The sequence below is a fragment of the Sinocyclocheilus rhinocerous genome, unplaced genomic scaffold (genome assembly GCF_001515625.1).
Source record: "Sinocyclocheilus rhinocerous isolate Xijiao unplaced genomic scaffold, SAMN03320098_v1.1 scaffold291, whole genome shotgun sequence".
In the NCBI taxonomy this organism is placed as follows: domain Eukaryota; kingdom Metazoa; phylum Chordata; class Actinopteri; order Cypriniformes; family Cyprinidae; genus Sinocyclocheilus; species Sinocyclocheilus rhinocerous.
Window position 1 is genome coordinate 325,316 of NW_015640451.1, and position 20,659 is coordinate 345,974.

Below are 20,659 nucleotides of genomic sequence, written 5' to 3' on the forward strand. Positions count from 1 at the left end.
AACACCCGCTGAGTGCCATGAAACAGCTTGAAAGATCAAAGACTTTTGAATCAGTATTTTCATAATGATTAAGTATGTTTGTAAACCATTTCTAATCACATAGCTTTTATTATAGCATAGAATATATTTTCTGCCTCATTCTGTGATAAGAAGCCACATCAGATCACAAAAGGAAGTTATTTCAAAGACTCGACTAATGTTGTGAAGTAAAAACAAGTTATAATGTTCTCTTTTGTTGGACAACAGGTTTAGAAAGGATTATCATTGCATGTCATTATAAGGGAAGATGCTCAGCGTGTGTTGCTTTTTCAAATATAAGTGGGGAGGTGTTTCCTCATCTCAGCACGTGAACTCACAGGCACACACACACAGCCAATTCTGAGTAAAATAAAACACAAATATTATTTAAACACAAAACTGAAAATCCGCAATTCACACACGTGTATTGAACAGTGGATGTCGTACCGAATGGTTTGATGTTATATCGAGAATTGTGACATCCCTAAAATAAATAAGTAAATATGTATGTGTGTGTGTGTGTGTGTGTGTGTGTGTGTGTGTGTAAGTAATGGACATTCCTTCTAAGAAACCATCAGTGTTTTTCATCCATCAGTCTCCTCCTGAGAGTATGTGAATAATATGCAGGTGTTTGTGTAACTACACATTCCAAGAGTCTCTCGCTCTCTCTGAAGTGTTTAAACAAGAAGAAACTGAACTGTACAAAGGAAATGAAAGAATTTAGGGAGGCTTTAGTGGTCTCTTTGTTTGACCGAGTGTGTGTGTGAAGGGAGGTCCTGATTTGCCACTGAGAAAAGTATGAAAAGCCTTCAGGGGGATTTCCTCCAAAAGAAAGACCTCCTCCTCCTCCTCCTCCTCCTCCTCCTCTTCTCCGACCCTTTACTTGCTCTCTCTCTCTCTCTCTCTCAAGCATTTTACAGTCGAGACAAAACGGCGCAGTCAGCCGACGACAGACCGCTTGACACTTTACATTTCTCAGCAGACGTCGCACTCTTGTACAAACTTACAATAACTTGCTAAACAATGGATCTGATCCACTATAGTCCAAATCTACCAGCCGTCTCAAACCGGACACCATGGAAGCACCTCTGGATGTGAGACTATCATGGGAATGCTGCCATTACCAATGCAGAACTAAACTGGGAATTTTTCTCTGCTGGAGGCACAGATTTTAGGATGACAACTCAGTAGCCGCGATTCAGTCGTCAAGATGGTAAATAAGACTCGTTCATTTGAGTTTTTACACACACGGTCGGTGTTGTTGTGCCACTGACCTACTGAACCACTGATAACTGGACTACTGAACTAGTGATAGCTGACTGCTGTTGTAGGTGACCATGATTTAGTCCTTAACATACATTAATGTTCATTTAGCATGGCTATAGTTAAAAAAAAAAGTTTGCACGTTTTACACTTTGTTGCTGCAAAAGTTTCTTTAGTTTGCATCAACTTCTTGAAGTTTGTCTCAGCTAATATTACTTGTACAAATGAACATTCAGAAGTTTCAACAATCAGTGTTTAAGATTAAAACACTTTATTATGGACTTTAAAAAACCTGCATGTAGTGAGCGAAACGGACTTAAGATCAGCTTTGGTTTTCTTTTTTTATTTGACTCTAGCTCTGCGTGTTGCGATCTCGCAGTGAGAATAAAAAGGATTCATCTTTCGCAGTTGTTTATAAATGAAAAACCTCCTACATTTTCAGTGTGGTCTCAAATCCTCAGCCTGACCCACTTTACAGCACACATTGAGCTTAGTCTCTATATTGATGGTTTGTTATGCCTCTCTGAATGACTGATGGTGTTTGGCTGAGAGCTTAAGCTTTATGTTGTGTTTTATTTGAGTTAGGCAGGTGTGTTTCGTCTCTGATACTGCAGTGATTTACACAGTGACAGGTACAGGAGAGCAGATCGAGGTGTGTTTAATGCATGTTTGTGGATTCAGACATAGCTTTGGAGTTCATGGCAACTGCAGTGAGAACCTGCAGAGCAGAAACCAGTCTACACTCCCTTTAGATGATAATATCGCTTATACTGTATTTATCTGTCATTTCACCAATATGTTCCGACATGTGGTGATTTCTGGTTTTTATTCTGCCAAAACCAACTGCTGGAGCTGCCAGCGCTCTGTGCAGTCAAACACAAAGCATCAGATCCCATTTATTGTCTTCATAGAAACGCTTCACAACAGACATACAATGAGCTCTGAGATTAAGTGATGACATACTACCAATCAAAAGTTTGGGGCCAGTAAATTTTTTAAAGAAATTAGAACTTTTATTCAGCAAGGATGCATTAAATTGTTGAAAAATGACAGTAATGACATTTCTAATCTTACAAAAGATTTCTATTTCAAATAAATGCTGTTCATTTGAATTTTTTATTCATCAAAGAATCCTGGAAAATAAAATGTCTCACGGTTTGCACAAAAATATTGTGCAGCACAACTGTTTTCAACATTGATAATAATCAGAAATGTTTCTTAAGCAGCAAATCGGCATATTAGAATGATTTCTGAAGATCATGTGACCCTATAGCTATGTTTCCATCCACCTATTTTTATGCACATTTTGGGATATCGCATTAAAAAAAAAAACACGCTGGATGGAAACGCCAAGATGCGCATAAATTCTAAAAATACGCATAAAAAACATATGCGCTCAACTAAGAATGTATAATAAGAAAACATGCGCATAAACTACGATGGAAACACGTTTACCCGAATAAATTCCTTAATGCACATCATGTGATTTTGCGATGGGACAGCATAAAACTGGACCAACCAATGGACCGATCTCATTGCACAGCATCTGAAATGCTAGTTATGTCATTCTAATATGCTTGCCTATTTTTATGCACATTTTGGGATATCGCATAAAAAAAAACAACACGCTGGATGGAAACGCCAAGATGCGCATAAATTCTAAAAATACGCATAAAAAACATATGCGCTCAACTAAGAATGTATAATAAGAAAACATGCGCATAAACTACGATGGAAACACGTTTACCCGAATAAATTCCTTAATGCACATCATGTGATTTTGCGATGGGACAGCATAAAACTGGACCAACCAATGGACCGATCTCATTGCACTGCATCAGAAATGCTAGTTATGTCATTCTAATATGCTTGAGCAAAGTCTTGTCAAAGTGCTTTGTTATAATTAACTCCAAGAGACTCCAAGAGAGTTATCCAAAATAACATGATGACGTGACCACGTTTCGTCTGCGTGCTCTGAAGCTCGTAATTTATTGTATACACAAATTATTATATACAGTGCCTTCTCCTACTGCAGCAAATGTAGTTTTTCTTTGTGATATATAGCACAAGTTAATCAGGAAGTGATGATTTTTTTCCCCTGGATGGAAACGGTGCTTAATTCGCAAATGTTTTATGCGATATTCCAATTTTGCGCTTAAGTTTAATTCGTAACTTTGGATGGAAACATAGCTACTGAAGACTGGAGTAATGATGCTGAAAATTCAGCTTTGATCACAGCAATAAATTACATATGACAATATATTCAGATAGAAAATAGTTATTTTAAATTGTCATATTTCACAATATTACATTTTTTTCTGTATTTTGATCAAATAATTGCAGCCTTGGTGAGCAGAAGAGACTTTTTTTCATAAACATTAAAAAATATTTTCAGCGCTCCCCAAACTTTTGAACAGTAGTACAGTGTTCAACCTCGCTGTAAAAAGTGTTTACTTGCCAAAATTTCAGAGAGAAAACTTAAAGTACACTACTTAAATAAGTCTTGTACCTTTGTCTTTTTTGTTGATATATACATTGATCAACATTTACATTGTTCAAATACATTGATTATCATATTGCAATACTTTGATTCAACTTAGCTTAGAATGCTTTTTTCGAAAAACAAACACTAAATGTTTATTTTGTAGAAACATCAATAAAAGTCTCCCACATTTCTGTTGCCGTAATTTAAGTGTGAAAGTGCTCAAATAAAACATCATTACTGTAATTTCTCATCTACACACCTTTCTGTATGTGACAGATTGCTAAATTGACTGCATTTTTAAACGTTACAGTAACACATGGGTTTGACGCGAAATATGAACATAGATGTGATCATGTGATGTTGGACTTGACAGGTTGCAATAAGCATACAGAAGTGTTGGGACGTCCTGCAGGAGATGTTTGGAGCGTTGAGCAGGCCGCTCATCTGCACACTTGTTTTCTTGTGCAGTGGTTAAACTGACCATTTGACAGCTGTGCTCACTGGAGAAAAACACCATTAGAGCAAACTCTCTCATTCATACACATAAACAACAGTCACGCTGTGCTCGGGCCTGTTAGCGGCTCTCACAAACCCTGACAACACCAAACACACACTTTATCGCAGAAACACACTCATGCCTTCTGGCATCTACCTGTCACAGGATTAGTGTTCAACACAGACAGCGGTGTTTGTCTGTGAAACAGAGTCTCAAAAACTTAGTCAACTGCCTTGCTCACTACACAGGCAGCTGCCCTTTAAGACAAAACCATTACTGAAACTATAATATACTTTACCAGATAATAAACTTTAACATAATAAAGTGTTTATTGTCTAACTCTATACATAAATCGAAAGACTGAAAAAAGTGCTTCTGTTCTCAATACACAACTGATATTAGACTATAGGGCTAGGCAATAAATTTCCTTCCCATTAACGTATAAAATTAATATCATGAAAAATATCGATACTGAATGATATGGAAATAAATAAATCTTGTGATAATACTTTTATCCTCCAGCCCTAGTTGAGCCTTAGCATGTCACTTAGATAAAGTGATACTCTAAAAGTGCATATATACAAATCAACATTTCTATCAAGTTCACCGCAATGCATACTGGGACTGGTATACAGTGCTAATGATGCTGCATTAAGATTTGGCTAAATGAAGAACGTGCCCATGATGCCCTAAAATACTGACTATGTAGGGAGCTCACTAAGATTTGGATCAAAGCCCCAGTGTGGTTTTACAGATTTGTTTTGGCACACTAAATAAGTTAGTTGGTTACAGCTGTTGAAACACTGCCGGTATGATGCCTTAAGGATAGGAAAGAAAACAAAAAGGAAACGGAAAAGGTTTTTCTTGAAACTCCACAAAGTTAACACAGCATTTTACTGAGAGTAACCACCCCGTGTCTGACATGTTGTAAAATATATTTTAAGAGCTTTTTATAATGATCAGCAAACTGGACTATGATGTTTTGTGCATTCTCCCCTCAAAAAAATGTGATCTTTTGACCTCGCAGAGTTCCTGTCAAGCGCACAAAGAGAAATCTGATGATTTACGTCTGTTTTCTATTAGCATGTTGTTCATCATCCAGATGTTCCCAGTCACATGGTGTCCCAGTGCCCTACAAAACATCCTGGAAATAAAGGGATTTTCTGAAGAACACATACACTGGGTTGCCAGATCCTAGACTAGTGATTTTAAATCCAGATTTTTAGGGTGTATCTGCCAAAACTGTGGTAACGTTCTCAATTCTTCCTTTCACTTTTCCACCTGACGCAATGCTCCAATCATTCTGAAGTCCAGGGAATGCATGTGTGCTATAGAGCCGTGATACCTTCATGGTCTTTCGTGTGTTTTGGGTTGCCAATATTTATTTTGGAAACAAGTCCCAGGACCCTCAATCAAAATCCAATGAAATATAATATCCGGGATCATTTGGAGTCAGTCTTGCGGTCTTGGATCTCAGCGAGAAACCACAGAGCGTTGCTTCATCAGCAGGGCATACTGGGGAGAAAGTCAATAAAATATACGAGCTGTAAAAATAAGTTGGCAGCGTGCAGAGACAGACGTGTTCGCGAGACCTGCAGATGTCAACAGTGATATATGGCTGTTTAAGGTTTAATATGTTCTGGAAATAAACACTCAAGTGCTGCTAGAGTGTCTGTGAGAGATTCGTTTATGGATAAATGGATATAGAAGAGATATTGGAATGGGAAGGAAAACAGGGAAGACAAAGCACAAAGACAGAAAATCTAAACACTTGCACTAAGTCTACACCGAATTTGAATGTCGTGTCACATCTTGCCAAAACTAAAGCACTCTTACTATAATCAGTGAATACCTACAACATCCATTGCATCCTTATGCATTTGTATTAATCTCATTATTATTACTACATCATTTTATTGACTAATATCTGCATTCATGCAGTGCATGGATTGCAAAAGATGAAAAGAAGGCAAGAAAAGTACGAAAGCAACTTATTGTGAGCTAATGAGAAATGCATTATGCACTATAGAGATGGGGAACTGATCAAATGTGCACCTTGAATGCAACGTAAGTTGCTGTGGATAAAAGCATCCACCAAATTTGTAAATGCAAATGAATTTACATTTGGTCTCTGGCCCTGTCATTTTCATTTAGATCTTTAGTTTCTCATTATATGCATGCACAGATGTAACAATTCTAACGTCCAGAATTATTTGAATGTAAAACAATGCATGCAAAGTACTTTTTTACCAATGGACTTCATTTTAAAATAAATTAGGATATTATTTTCGTTTTACTTCTAAAGTCTAATCTGTGATATCATGCAGCTTTGATGCTTTCAGTGTAGACTGACTGTTTTTTTTGTTTTTGCTTGCAGACATTGTTAGCGTCTTTTAAACTTATTTTGATTACTGATTCCTTCATGTCTCTTTTTATTAAGTACTTTCATTGGTGAAAGAGGTTTTTTATTGTAGTTAGATAATGACACGGGAGAAGACATTGGTTTCTCTGTGATTTTGAAGTATTTGTCCCTTCAAATGCACAAAAAAAAACACTTACATGGAGAGAACAGCACTCTTGTTTGTCTGTAGCACATGGTTTGCAAAAGACGCAAAGAATGCAAGAAATGCATGAAGGCGATTTATTCTGATCCAATGAGAAATGCATTATGGTCTAAGAAATGCATGTATGACCAAGAAAACGCATGCACAAATTATACACTGCACCAAAAGTGTTACTGTGAAAAACGGCAAACGCTCCAATTCGAATAAAAAAAAAAAAATTACATGAGAACCTCAAGTTCTATAAAAATCATGCTAAACATGCAGAGGAAAATGACAGACTTCAGCTATATAAAGAAAAATATGTTTTTTATAAAAAGAGCTAAAGTTGTTGCAAAGAAGAACCTTTATTTTAAAAACCGCATTCAGAGTGAGTTAATCGAGGAGTAGCTTGTCAGATGTTGTAGATGTTTGTCTGATGAGAGCGGCCAGTGGTGTGAGAAAGCTCCATTGTGCCAAACTCTGTAAGGAGTTAAAGCACAGTGGCACAGAGACAAAGACAACACTGTCCTGAAGAGGGAGGAGAGGAGGAAGACAGAGGAGAGCTGCTGGGAGAGACAGATCACAATTACTGGAATCTGACAGCTGAAATGAGAGACTTTCCAAAGCTTACAGATGATGAAGAATCCCGTTCAGGTTAGATTAGTGTTCATCTCAAGAGTGCACATGGACTTTCGAACTTCAAGCACTTGTACTTTTAACATTTTTGTGTTCTTTGTGCAACCCGGAACTGAATACAGAGCCTGAGGATTTTAAAGGCTCTGAGTGCCTCTTTTGTCCCATGCCAAATGCACAAGTCAAGACTAATTCTTTGAGCACAGGACTAATGTTTTCAAACACTGTATGACACATTACTGGTACTATTCTGCTATTGCATTTTGTTTTTGCATGCGTTTATTTAAAGGGGTCATATGATGCTGCTAAAAAGAACATTATTTTGTGTATTTGGTGTAATGAAATGTGTTTATTTAAAAGTGTTTTATAAAAACACATTTTCCACATACTGTACATTATTGTTTCTCCTCTATGCCCCGCCTTTCTGAAACGCGTCGATTTTTACAAAGCTCATCGGTCTGAAAAAGCGAGGTGTGCTCTGATTGGCCAGCTATCCAGTACGTTGTGATTGGCCGAATTCCTCACGCGTGTGACGGAAATGTTACATCTCTTACCATATTGTGATGCCTGCGGCAACCACATGTGACGACCCCGGGCTGGACTCCTTGTAACACTCCAAAGAGAAAGGAACATTTTAAATCGCATCATATGACCCCTTTAACTGTGGACACTTTTGGCCCTCTGGATTTGAACTTCCATATACAGCTTTCTTAAAACACACTTTTAACACTCTCTCTTTGGCAACTAATAGCATTCTGGCATCATTTTTTATGCGAAATTTCACCACCGTGTTATTTCCACCAAAGGCCCTATTTTCACACCTGTGTTAGATGTGCCCATGCACAAACAATTATACAACTGTCGTGAAAGCATTAAATCAAAATACAACTTCTCTGCCATTGCAACAAGCAACTGGGCATATGTGGGTGTATATGGAGGAAGCCCACGTAAATGAAGCACAGCAAAACTTAACTTTCAGCAACTTTTCTTGCAATTTTCAAGAACCACATCGAATTTCTAAAAGTCTAAACTGGTCTGTGCATTTGCAGTTGGATTCCATGTCTAAATCTGACATCTTCGTTGATCAATATGATAAATGGCTAATTGCAATCAAAAACAGCCTTTGCATTTTGCCTAAAATTACATATTTAAACTTTTTTTTCAATTTTTGTATAATGAATAATAAATTAATAGAATTGATTGGAAGACATGCTATAAAAATCTTCACTGATACTGTTGTGACTTTAGTAAGTGAGTAACCTATTAGTAATGCCCGCCTTAGCAAACACCACTAAATACAAGGCTGTTCAAAAACTGGTTGTTTACTGTGCATTTATGAAATCATCTGCAAAAAGCTTCAGAATTAATGATAGTTGAGCTTTGGTGTGTTTCAAACATTAGACTGAAGCGTACAATTACCTGTTGAGATCATGTAATTATAGAGAGACTTGTGCACTGCCAAATGAAAAGATGTTTTTGCAACAGATATTTATGTGTGGATTTAATTGCGAGTACTTGTCACACATTAAAACTGTACTGCTAAAATGAAGGCTCTTGCAGGTGAGAAGACAGACAGACATTATTTCTTTAAGTGCTTTAAAGTGTGAAAAAAAGACCCTCATCTCCAGATATCAAATGAGCCTTCAAATTAACTTTCCAAAGTTCAGCCAAGGGCTTCGTCTAAGGGTGATATTTACAAAAACACTGAGAAATGCAATTGACAGTCTCCTGAATGCAAATATCAGACTACAGGAACAGCGCCAGGCTCCAGATATCCTTCATTTGGGATTCTGAGGATTTGTTAAATTAAGTTTGACTTGGACGTGTTTGGAAAACCGAGGTGTGGACGTGTAACAGGAGAAGTAACGGGGGGTTAAACAGAATGACGGGCTCAGAGCCATGGCGAGATAGTGATCCGCACCATGCAGATGTGTTTACTGAAGAAGAAGAAGAAAGGCTGAGGATGGGAAAGTCAGCCAGAGGACCGAAGAGGTTCCACATGCACCCGGGACGGACCACCCGGAATGAGACACAAGCATGGGCCAGACAAACTACTTTGGTTAACGATTACACAAAAAGGCTATTGTGTCTTTCCACAATCGTTCAAAATTATTAATCATTAAACCTATTGTGGAAGGTCCAGTTCTAATTCTAGTTCAGGATCATAAAACATACACACGGAGGATAAGCTTACAATTCGAAATGCTACAAATCACTTGGAATATCAAGCAGGAAACGGTGAGAACGTGAGAAAGTCTAGCGCAGATAAACATCAACGTGTGCACAAACTGGGGATTCAATAAACTGCAGACTTGGAGGAATCATTCATGTCTGCAGCACAAATAGCATAAAATGAGATACAACGTCAAGAAGCTGAAGACTTGTGGTTCGGTATTTGTTCAAAACACTAAGCTTAAGTATGTGCAATAATAACAGTGTTGTTGTCTTAGCAAACACTACTTACTGTAAATACTGTCAGGCCATGTCAACGTAATCATTGTTAATGAAAACAATAATAAACCAAATGAAAACAATTTAACTTAAACTAACATGAAAACCGAACTGAAATAATGTTTCACTATTCTAAAACTAAAAAAAAAAAAAAAAAAAAAAAAAACTGAAAGTCGTAACTTAAAATAAAACACTAAAACTAACAATGAGAGTAAAAACTAAACTGAAAACAAATTAAAAAAAAACACTTAAATTAGAACTATACGAATCCTGGTCAATGTACACTGATATATAATACTCTTATCGCTGAGACATTACACATTTTTTCCCTAAAAAGGAAGGGTTTTGTTTACGTTTGTTCTTTCTAAGCAGACATAAACTTCCTGTACGAGATCACACTCTGGTCCTGTAATCCTCTAAACCAGGAAGCCACTAAGTCTGTTGAAATAAGAGATTAATAGACTAAACACAACTATCTTAACACAGCTAAAGCATGCATTTCTTTCTATGGTTAATCATTGCACTAGGCTTCATAAAAATTGTTTTAAACATGCGGTTTAATAGTTTCAACCTCTAGCTGGCAGTAGATGGTTATCCATTCTATAACAGGTTTTGTCTGTTTAGGGTTTAAACCAAGGTCATCCAGACTGGAAGAGAACAGATTTCACTAGTTTTCCAGACAGCATTCCCGGTGCTCTTCCCACATCTGCTTTGTACATTATTCCAAGTCGGACACATTAAAAGTGAACCCAACATCCTCGTTACAGAGTACTGGCTGAGAAACATGTATGATAAATATTTGGGAGAGCAAATATGAGACAGACACTCAGCTGTAGTCAGATGTGCATGAATGTGTTTCTATATTACGCACACATGCTCGGTACATAAACACTTGCATAAACATTCTCAGCCATGTTCAGAGCATGCGTTTTCTTTGTTCTACCTTGTTTTACTTGAATGCTAATGACACAAATCTCCTCTGCATGAGGTAAACCATCTCAAATGAGGTGTGAGGACAAACTCACACTTTCAAGTCCCAGAGACATTCTAAGCAGAAGGAGATGGTCACTAAAGGTAAAATGAATAGGAGACACTCAATACGGCTTCGGTAAAGACGCCTTTCTATCGAAATCACCTTTGTTCAACACACAATAACAAGGTAAACAAATGTGGCTCTTTAGCTGCAAGGTAATTTCTTCCATGCATATATGATAGCATTGCCCGTCTCTTCCAATTAAAATGCCTTAGGCAAGAAAGAGACACACTGCCTTCATATGGTGGACAACAGAATGGAAAATGTGGATTTATTTAGGCCAAAATGGTGAAACCTTGACATGACACAAGCTTGGCCCTGTAACAAGTGAGATTTAGGAGGGGTTGAAATTCTGAAAAGGTTTTACACAGGCGTTTGACAACAACCTCATTTTACATCTGTAAACAAAGCATTTAGGGATAATGCACAATAACTGCAGTATCATATATCATGTTATGTAACCCTGGATATTTTTCATACAAAGAATTCAGTTATTAAACCTCACAAATAAACCTCTCTCTTTCTCCACCTCAGAACCCTTCCTCTCTGGACTGGTCCATTCAGAGCGCCCTGTCGTCTCTTTTCCCTCCGTTTGAGGCTACCGCTCCTACTGTTCTCAGCCAACTCTTTCGCACCATTGAGGAACGTTACCATGGAGATGCACTGCAGTGCCTGCTGAACTTCCTTATCCCAGCCAAACATATCCTAGAGAGTGTGCAACAAGCAGCCTGTGTGAGTACAACAAAAAAAGACCATTGGATTTAAAATTTCGACAGTGCCACAGTAAAAGCCAACCATCTAAAATGGCCAATAGCCTACGTACCAAGTGACTTATTTTCATTTAACAACTGAAAGAAAAAAAAAATTATTCACTCACCCTCATGTCATCCCTAACCTGTATGACAGAAGGTTGTCCATAGTCCAAAGGCTTGCATGCTATTCCAGGTCATCTGAAGCTAAACAATGAGATTTGAGAACTGAAGCAAGGAGAAAGTGTTTTAATGTGTTACATAACTTCCCATCTAGGGCTGGGGAGCCAGTAACAAAAAAAGATAAAGAAAAACATCTAAAGAAAAAAAAAAGAACCTTGGAGAAAGAACCAGGGCAATCCAACCTCCTGACCCAGAGTCAACACAAACACCGATTCAAATTAATCTCTTTTAAAGCAAACAAATGAATCTGGGCAACCAGGAGGAAGAGTAGCCCTGGCGGAAAGAAGTCTCTCTCTTCTTTCTTCACAGATCCACCACTTCTTATATTTCTGCTCCTTCCCGGCATCAACCAATCACCGCGGGCATCACCAGATTGAACACAGCTGGTTGGAACACCGGTCTCGTGACGAGGGAGAGAGATAGAAGGAAAGCAAACAAAACCACATCCAACACATGTACACAATTATAAAACACCTTGAATACGTCCTCGGACGTAACAAATGAATAATGTCTTTAAGATGAAGTAGGAAATTTCACAATTGCAAAACTACCATTTCATCTTATATTGTTTGAGCAAACAGCTATTCGTGCTCAAAACAAACATATTCCACACTTCAGCTTTAGCATAAAGGTTCAGTAGACTTGGAATATAGGTTTGCAAGGACTACTTTTATGATGCATGACAGGTCATGCTCAGTGTATGCTTTCAGTGTATGGAAAGGGACAGTGAGAATGACATAAGAGTGAGTCAATAATGTATTTTCATGTTTGGGTGAACTAAGCCTTAAAGGGTAAAGTATGTTAGCATACTGGGCAAGATGAAAGCAGTTTCCTGTGCAGATATTTCTTCCATGTGGATTTTTATGGCACAGATCCCACAAGCTACTTATCCTTGTCCACTCAGCACAAGATTGTTTTGTTTTATCTTCAGAAAGAACAAAGGCCTTCCGAGGCACCTTCTTCTGAAGGGGATTCAAGAATGTTTGCGTGCAAGCCAATAAACGACATCAAGACCCAAGCCATTAGGAATCTTGTGGTCATAAAATCTGTCAATCCAAAATAATCTGCAAGTCAACAAACTAGCTTTGCCCTTTCTTTCTCCCACTAGGCTGCATACTCCGATGTGCTGTTCCGGTGTGAGGGTTGGCCATTGTGCCTGAGAGATCGTGTGGTGATCCAACTCGCCCCTATCAACCCTTTACTGCTCCGACCTGGAGATTTCTACTTGCAGGTGGAACCTTTTGGAGAACAGTCAGCCCGAATCGTCCTCAAAAGTCTTCTTGTGCAGGAAGACCTCTTGGGGCATGAGAATCTGGTGCTGCAAGCCGGTTCCAGGTTGCTGGAGGGTACTGCAATTGAGGGGACTCCCATTCCTGAGACATCTTATCCATGCATTTTCACGGAGTCTTGGCTAAGGGAAATAAATGAGGGACGTCATGGAAATCCTCTATGTCAGTGTGTGCTTTCCTCTGACCAGGGGGTTGTGAAGGTACCCTGGACCGAAGTTGCCAACCCAGAATTCCATGACAGGCCCAAATCTAACATCTGGCCTGAAACAAAGCCATGCTCAACTCCAACTCTCCGTGTGAAAGATCTTAAAACTGAGATTTCGAAGAACGAGTCACAGGTACCTATAGGCCTTTTAACGCTTGATATGGAAACTAGGATCCTTCCAGCAAATGATGGGATGGCGGTTTCTGTTCAGCTAGTGGACGGTGGCAGCAGATTGGTGAAGGTTGACCAAGGACATCCAATAAGCAGTTTTGCTGGAAAACCTGTTGGCTGGGTATCTCCTAATACCTGGGACAGCAGGCACAACCGAGAGCTGGAAGGAGAATATGTGGATCTTTTAGAGTTCAGCCAGGAGAAAGAGACTTTGGTCCTCAACAAAATAGCAATGCCCACAAAACCACTGGGCTTCAAGTTAGTCAGGACAACTCAACCTGCCCCAAAAAGTAATGTTAACATGTGTGAAGAGGACTGCAATCCTTGTATGCAAAACAAACCACCTGAGAGCATGCAAAACGATCCAGAATCCAAATGCAGGTATCGGCAGTCTTACATGGCAGCTCTCCGAAACCCTGTGAATTTTGAGAGAACAAGTATGCTACGTTCCCTAGATGAAACAAGGACAGATGTAGGGGAGGTTGAGCCAAGCTGTGAAGGATACAGAGTTGGCCTTAGACTTAAACCTTTGAGTTGTACATTTGGCCAGACACCAAACCAAGCAGACAGAAACCCGATGCAATCCTTTGAGAACTCAGTCCAACAAAAGCAAAGCCCAAAGAACTCAAGTCAGAGCATACCTCATGACTGTAGTTCAAGGGAGAATGCGGAGTCTTCTGACCAACATATGACCCAACAGCTCCTTAGCATGGTCCAAGCAAGACAACAACACAAGTCATTCCTCACTGGGCAACAGGATCTTCATCAGACTGTACTAGGAACTAAGGCACTACCCAACAAAAGGCAGCACTGTCTTAACAACTCTTTTAGACAAGATTCATTTCAAATGCGGACTAGCGGCCAGAAACACGCCAAAGCCCAACACTTACCCAAAATGGGACTCAGGGCTTTACCTGACCACAGTGGTCACAGACAAGATGCTAATCTATGTTTGCAGGGTTTCAATCCAATTCAGCTAACACAGGCCTCCAGACAAACACCTCCTCTATTTGAGCCCCAGTTCAGTCAGATCCTGTTCCAAAATGAGAACAGGCCTTTGGATTACAAAGTCTTCTGTGATGACAGACACAGTGGAAGAGGCTCAGGTTCACCTGTACAGGTGATCAAAGTTAAAAGCAGGTCTAAATCCCGCTCATCCTCTTCAGTCTCGGAAACAACCAAAGAGTGTCTGCAATCGCACAAGCCAACCAACAGAAGCCGCAGTGATGTCTATCCAGAAATCATTCCCATGTTGCCTGCTATCCAGGGAATAAAACACACAGCTAATTTGGTGTCCCCAAAATTAAACAGACGACAAGAAGCAAGAAAGGGTAAGTTGAGTTTGACCTCTGCATGTAAAAGAGACTTGTGCTTCTGATTTGTTACAGGCATTTAGAAGAAGCAAATACAAAGAAATAGTCTAACAATTATTTTCTGTGGTTCCTTGCTGTGTGTGTCAACTAATTGCATACAGATTTTACCCCACATCTCACTTTGATGTCAAATGAACATCTAAAGCAACATGACGTCTGGCCAGCATGCTGTTTTTTAGATCTTTATCCTTAAATGAAAAGCATGTTCAAACATGACTGATATGAACAGTTGCTTGTACAAAAATGAAACTACTATGAGGCCACGTCTAGTTGCCACCCGCCATGACATATCAACTGATTTACAGACAACCTTGACCCTGGTCAATTGCTGAGGAGAAAATATACCCTTCTGAAAGGTCATCTTAAAAGAGTGCAATGTGACACTGGCCAAAGGTCAGGATCGTGCACAGCGTTCCACAGGGGAATTTCTGCAGTCCTTCATCTGATTTCTTTCTTTAGCAGAACAGAATGAAAGCATTCATGAGGACCAAGAAGAGCAAAGAGCAGGGAACAGAAATAACTACATCCCCCAGTTTTATGGGGAAGCTGCTAGATGTCTTTGTAAATGGGAAGAGGAGGGTGATGGATTTAGTGAAGTCATTTTTTCCCAAAAAAATTTTAAAGGAGAGATCAACAGCTCCATCTAGCTGTGGCACACATCTTTTCACTCAAGCAATAAGTTCAGAAAAAGTAGAATTCGTTTTTTAATCACCATCTTTTGTGTTGGCATATTTACCAATGTTGAAAATAAATGTAATTTCCCATCTTTTGAAGAAGTCTACTCATCTGGAAAGGCTGGAACTCCAGCTGTTAATGGAGTAGAGCTCCAGAAATCAGACGCTGATCAGCTCTTGACTGGCCAGCCTGAGAATGGAGTTCAGGCAACTTTATTTTCCCAGGACCCCACAATCAAAAGCCTTCTCCAGCTAGGCATCATCTGTTTACCGGGTATGCTTCCTAATCAATTTTTAAGTGTGAATTTATGTGTGGTGGTGTGTTTAAAGTTCAGGGCTAGGACTGGGCAAAGACTAATATATAAACAACTGTTCCCTTGAGCAAGAATTGTTCACTCAAAAAATCAAATTGTCACATTTACTCTGTTTCATCAACAAAAATAAAATAAAAACAGTCCATACATCTTTTGATGACACATGATACAGTACATTTGTTTGAAAAACAGATACAAGAGAACCAAAAGTAGTAGAACCATTGATTAAAGGATTAGTTCAGCCAAAAATGAAAATTCTGTCATTAATTACTCACCCTTGTGTTGTTCGAAACCCGTAAGACCTTCGTTCATCTTCGGAACACAATTTAAGATATTTTTGATTAAATCTGAGGGCTCTCTGACCCTCCCATAGACAGCAAGGTAACTACCACGTTCAAGGTCCAGAAAAATACCAAGATGAACGACAAAGTAGTCCCGTGTGACATCAGTGGTTCAACTGTAAAGTTACGAACCTAAGAGAATACTTTTTTGCGCAAAGAAAACAAAAATAACGACTTTATTCCACATTTTCATTCATGACAGTATCATGACGCGAGCGTGTGGCGGCGAAAAGAGATGAAAATGCAGAATAAAGTCGTTACTTTTTTGCGAAAAGAAAACAACGATTTTTCTGCGTCACTTGTGGATCGCATCCATGACAGTACCATGACGCGAGCATGTGGCGGCGCTGACCCAGATCCAGCGTGATGACGTCATTACGCCGGATCTGGGTCAGTGCCGCCACACGCTTGCGTCATGGTACTGCCGTGAACGCGATCCACAAATGACGCAGTAGAGACATTATTTTTGTTTTCTTTGCGCAAAAAAGTATTCTCGTAGCTTCATAACTTTACAGTTGAACCACTGATGTCACACGGACTACTTTGTCGATCATCTTGGTACTTTTCTGGACCTTCAACATGGTAGGTAACTTGCTGTCTATGGAAGGGTCAGAGAGCCCTCAGATTTTATCAAAAATATCTTAAATTGTGTTCCGAAGATGAACGAAGGTCTTACGGGTTTCGAACAACACGAGGGTGAGTAATTAATGACAGAATTGTCATTTTTGGGTGAACTAACCCTTTAATTCCATACAAGTAGAGTCATCAGTGACTAATAACTGAATTTAAGTCGGCTCTCACATAAGACATGATGTCACATAAGAAAAATATTTTATGACTTGTAATGTAATATACAGTAACACACAACCTATAAATTAGTTTTTTACTTTGACCAGGGAAATGGTGAGCAAATATGAAGTTTTTTATTTAATTTCTTTTTCATACAACATTGCAACATATCATGATCACAAAAAAGACCAAAATAATTATATTTCATTATTATGCGAGTAACACCCAGATTGCTTCCGGCGGTGTGAACCTATATCTAAGTTACTTTTGCCAAAATTACCTTCTAAATGACTACTTGCTTCTAACTTTCTACATGCACATGTTGCACATTCCACTCTAGATAAAGCTAAATGCATCAAATGTAAATTCTGATGGCAGTAAACAGGAAACGTTCTGACTCTCCTCTGGACAGTTTTTGAGGCCTGACAGTTTTGACAAGCCTCTATAATGTAGCGGTTAGCATGCAGCCACGTGCAATCCAAATACAGAAAATACACAACTTTTTCTGAGCGTTCTTCAGACAATAGTGATTTATTTGCTTTTGCTCTCAAATGCTGTCATGTTAGTTGCTAAAATGCCAAAGCTATTGCACACATGCACAGAAAATATGGTCATTCTGTTAAATCGTGTTGTTTTAACTCAATACTGTATGTTCTCTTACCAACACCAGGCGGTCGTGACAGAGCTGGCCGGGCTGTGGTTGAGGTCTACGGGGGCAGGAAAGGCTGGGCGTCCTCTCAACTTTCTCCTCATGAGTTCTGCAGACTGTTGCTCTACCTGCACTCCATTCCCAGGTACCAAACCGAGACCAATCTGCTCAATCACCACAAGAGGGCAGTAAAAGACATGGAGTAGCAGTCCAAATACAGAGCGATGTGAAACGGCCTCATTAGCCTATCAGGCATGTTTGTGCCTAAAATGTAGGCCTATTTCTTAATTCAAAATCTGAGTAGAATTTGAATTAAGAAATATATATCATAGGCTATATATTTATTAATTTTAATTCTAGAACCAAGATGACGGAGCTAACGGGAAAAAATTAAATTACATTATCATCTGTGTAATGTTTAATTAGTTACTCCGACGTCCGTAACAACGCTTCCGTTCATCCAGGTAAAAGAAACCGGCACTACTTTCTCTCGCGCTTTCGTTTCAAACAAACGCAACAAGTGCAAGACAATTGTTTTGTACAGTACATTATGATGGAGTTTTTTTCTTATTTTCCTTAATAATAATAATACATAGCTAATAATCAATATTTCATATCGACGTACTTATTTATTTGGTGACTGGTGAGTAGCTTTAATAAGGGGAATAACCTACAATCAGCCAGTTATTATCCCAAAATAAACCCCAAAAGTATGTTCGGGACGATTATTCCTTATATTTTATAAAGCTACATTGTATATATTACAGTATATATAGCTATTTATGTTTCCTCACTGTCACTGAGTTGACATTATATCTAGAATTGCCATATTAACAAGCACTGATAAATCCACATGCTTTAAGAATAGATTCAAATGTTGCTGCACACTTTGAATTTAGAATTAAAATTTGTTTTGATGGCTGTTGTTTTGACAATATTGATGGTTTTTTCATTCTCCTGGAAGCTGCACAAATGTAATATGCTATACCAAATATGGCTTTACTTACTGATGTAAAAGAAGATGTATGTTTTTACAGGATGGAGGTCAGAGAACTGGGACTGACCGTAGTGATTGACAGCAGGAAGTGCCCTCTGCCCTCTGTGTTCTACAAATCCCTGCTCATGGTTCAGGTGAGGATCTGCCCAGAAAACAATCATCACCACCAACTTCCAGCATCAACATCTGAACACATCCTTTATGCACACAATCTAGAAATGAAGTTGTCTAGTAGGTGGCAGTCAAGAGTGCAACTGCAGCTACTCTTTCTGCATGTTTCACACAGCAACCTATGTGTCTGTTGAATGTGTGTGTTATACAGGAGCAGGCCCTTCATGCAGTGCACACTATCTTGATGCTTGTTGATAAAGACGCAAATCCTCGACCGGAAAAACAACCTGGTCTACAGGTAATTAACACCCCCAAACACACTCGTTGTGCCCTGCAATTACGCCTTCGTGGAAACCTGCAACCGTTTAATTAACTCCTAGAATGTCTGCTCTCTCTGAGTTCAGATATACATGCCTTCAGCTCTGGGTGTTGATCTGGGGTTTGTAGGCTGATATACAGTACATGTTACTATACGCAGATGTTGAACTCCTTTGGCATTTTATAGCTGCTTTCACATGTTTTTTTTTTTAAAGCAGTTATTTTTTTAATTCAGGAAGGATGCATTAAATTAATCAAAATTGACAGTAAAAACATTTAAAATGTTACAAACAGATTCTGTTTCAAATAAATGCTGTTCTTTTGTTCTTTCTATTCATCAAAGAATCCTAAAACATAAAATGTATCACGGTTTCCACAAAAATATTAATCAGCATGACTGTTTTCAACATGACTGTTTCTTGAGCAGAAAATCAGCATATTAGAATGATTTCTGAAGGATCATGTAACGATACTGAAAATTCAGCAGGGTATACATTACATTTTAAAATATATTCGAATATAAAATTCTAATATTTTAAATTGTAATTATATTTCACAATATTACTGTTTTGACTGTATTTTTGTTCAAATGAATGCAGCCCTGGTGAGCAGAAGAGACTTTTCTCAAAAACATTAAAAATGTTTTACTCATGCTTGGGTCTCACACACGTGCAGTACAGTATGTTAAAGTACATGATCTTTTCTTTCAGATAGATGTTGTGACGTCACTAAAAGCTCTCCATAAGACAGTTGATGGACAGCAGTTGACCTCTGACCTTGGCGGATCCTTCCCTTACAGTCATGAAGACTGGCTACAGTTTCACCAGGTAGGAGAAGAGCAATCACAAAAACACCCAGTAATGCTGCCTTCTGACTGATATCTTTACCTTTTCAGTGAATACTGACAGTCTTAATGTAAAATTTGTAGATCCAGACAAATAGAAAATTTAGAATTTCGGCCATCATGTTTTGTTTTATCAGTATTTGCACTTCTTGCAACTTGGAGGTGTTCCAGTGGGAGTGCAGCTGGACATTTCAGTGATTAAAAACACTTTTTGTTTTGCATCAGTGCTGTGGTTAATGCGCATGCACTGATGCTTTGAGTCCTGCTTGCCTCAGTCAGTTTCCTGTCCTCTCTCTCTCTCTCTACTATAAGTAATGTGGCAAAGGCCCGCAATATAAATGATGCAACAAATAACAGCACATTTGCAGTCAGTGATGTTGTCATACCACTTACTCATTAAACATTTTTATTTGTTTCTGTAGTAAGAACATGTTATTGTGTAATCAGTTCAGTCAGCAACTGTTAAAACACTTGTAAACGGACGCAAGTCAACCTGCACAAACAGCTCTAGTGAAGTGGATCACAACATTTCTGACAACAGCAAATGGCTCTTTATATTTTTTCTGTGTTTTGTCTATTTGAGGCCTGAGAGCCCAATGGCTCTTTAACTTACATGTGTAACAACCTGACTTTTCCTAATCTTATGTGAATTGATTATAAACAAAATTTCATCTTGATGACTAGCAGCTACCTTCAGCTGTCTTCTGCTGGTCACATGCTTTAGGGTTGT

The 20,659-nt window shown here is 38.7% G+C and overlaps 1 protein-coding gene across 1 annotated transcript in view; it reads left to right on the forward strand.

Annotated features, from left to right (window-relative positions):
* The first annotated feature begins 962 nt into the window (after nt 1-962).
* The window catches only part of LOC107752865 (uncharacterized protein KIAA1755-like), a 37,571-nt gene continuing 17,874 nt past the window's right edge, over nt 963-20,659 (forward strand). Inside the window, exons 1-8 of the mRNA XM_016568936.1 lie at nt 963-1,231; nt 11,457-11,654; nt 12,963-14,850; nt 15,667-15,840; nt 17,681-17,804; nt 18,697-18,790; nt 18,979-19,065; nt 19,796-19,912. Coding sequence (XP_016424422.1) covers nt 1,229-1,231; nt 11,457-11,654; nt 12,963-14,850; nt 15,667-15,840; nt 17,681-17,804; nt 18,697-18,790; nt 18,979-19,065; nt 19,796-19,912 — 2,685 coding nt within the window. The 5' untranslated portion in view covers nt 963-1,228. The remainder of the gene's footprint in view (nt 1,232-11,456; nt 11,655-12,962; nt 14,851-15,666; nt 15,841-17,680; nt 17,805-18,696; nt 18,791-18,978; nt 19,066-19,795; nt 19,913-20,659) is intronic.